Below are 660 nucleotides of genomic sequence, written 5' to 3'. Positions count from 1 at the left end.
AAAGACATCAAGAGAGGGGAGCTTGTGTTTGAGGATGAGGGAAGTAGTTTCGCTATTGTCACACGGCCTTTTGTTGAGAGGCACTGGGGGGAAGAGGAAAAACAAACTTTTACTGAATACGCGTGGCCGCTAGATGGCGACGGCCATGTGTACGCCATTTGGGAGAGCGACCCTAGCAAATGGCGTCCCATTAATCATTCCTGCAATCCAAACTGTATCTTTGGCGAGGACCATTCACTGAACGTTATTGCCTCCCGCGACATCAAGAAGGATGAGGAGCTTACAATGGACTACTCGACTTTTTGCGACTACACGATGAAGCCTTTTCCCTGTAGTTGTGCCTCGGAGTGTTGTCGTGGAATGATAGTTCCGGATGAAGCGGCACTGTACAAGTACGGCACAAATGTGTGGCACCGACGACCTCCTATTCCCCCGTCGAAAACCGTTTGATGTGGCTCATTACATACATATAGCTTAATTGCTTTTTAGAATACGTTTTTTTTTGCGCTTTGATGGCGCTCCCAGGGACGCCATTGGTAGTGCATATAACAAAACTCAAAGCCTTCACCCGCTCTTGCGGTGGGCTTACGTGCAGCGGAGGGAAGCTGAATAGGAAAGGAGAGGAGATGAGATGAGATGAGAGGGAGACGTCCTCAGTGT

At 49.1% G+C, this 660-nt stretch overlaps 1 protein-coding gene across 1 annotated transcript, besides 1 other annotated feature; it reads left to right on the top strand.

The window, feature by feature from the left end:
* On the top strand, positions 1 to 450 carry TraAM80_10164 (putative SET domain protein; the record flags this gene model as incomplete). Its single annotated transcript, XM_029386804.1, has 1 exon — positions 1 to 450. A coding segment is annotated over one exon (450 nt), but the record flags the coding sequence as incomplete, so codon positions are not given.
* Positions 451 to 611: 161 nt separating this feature from the next.
* Positions 612 to 648: a microsatellite.
* Positions 649 to 660: the final 12 nt, after the last annotated feature.

The sequence above is a fragment of the Trypanosoma rangeli genome, assembly GCF_003719475.1.
Source record: "Trypanosoma rangeli strain AM80 chromosome Unknown Tra_15.4_contig_00816, whole genome shotgun sequence".
Lineage (NCBI taxonomy): Eukaryota > Euglenozoa > Kinetoplastea > Trypanosomatida > Trypanosomatidae > Trypanosoma > Trypanosoma rangeli.
Note: the sequence above shows the minus strand (reverse complement) of the source record. Positions and strands in the feature narration are given on the sequence as shown.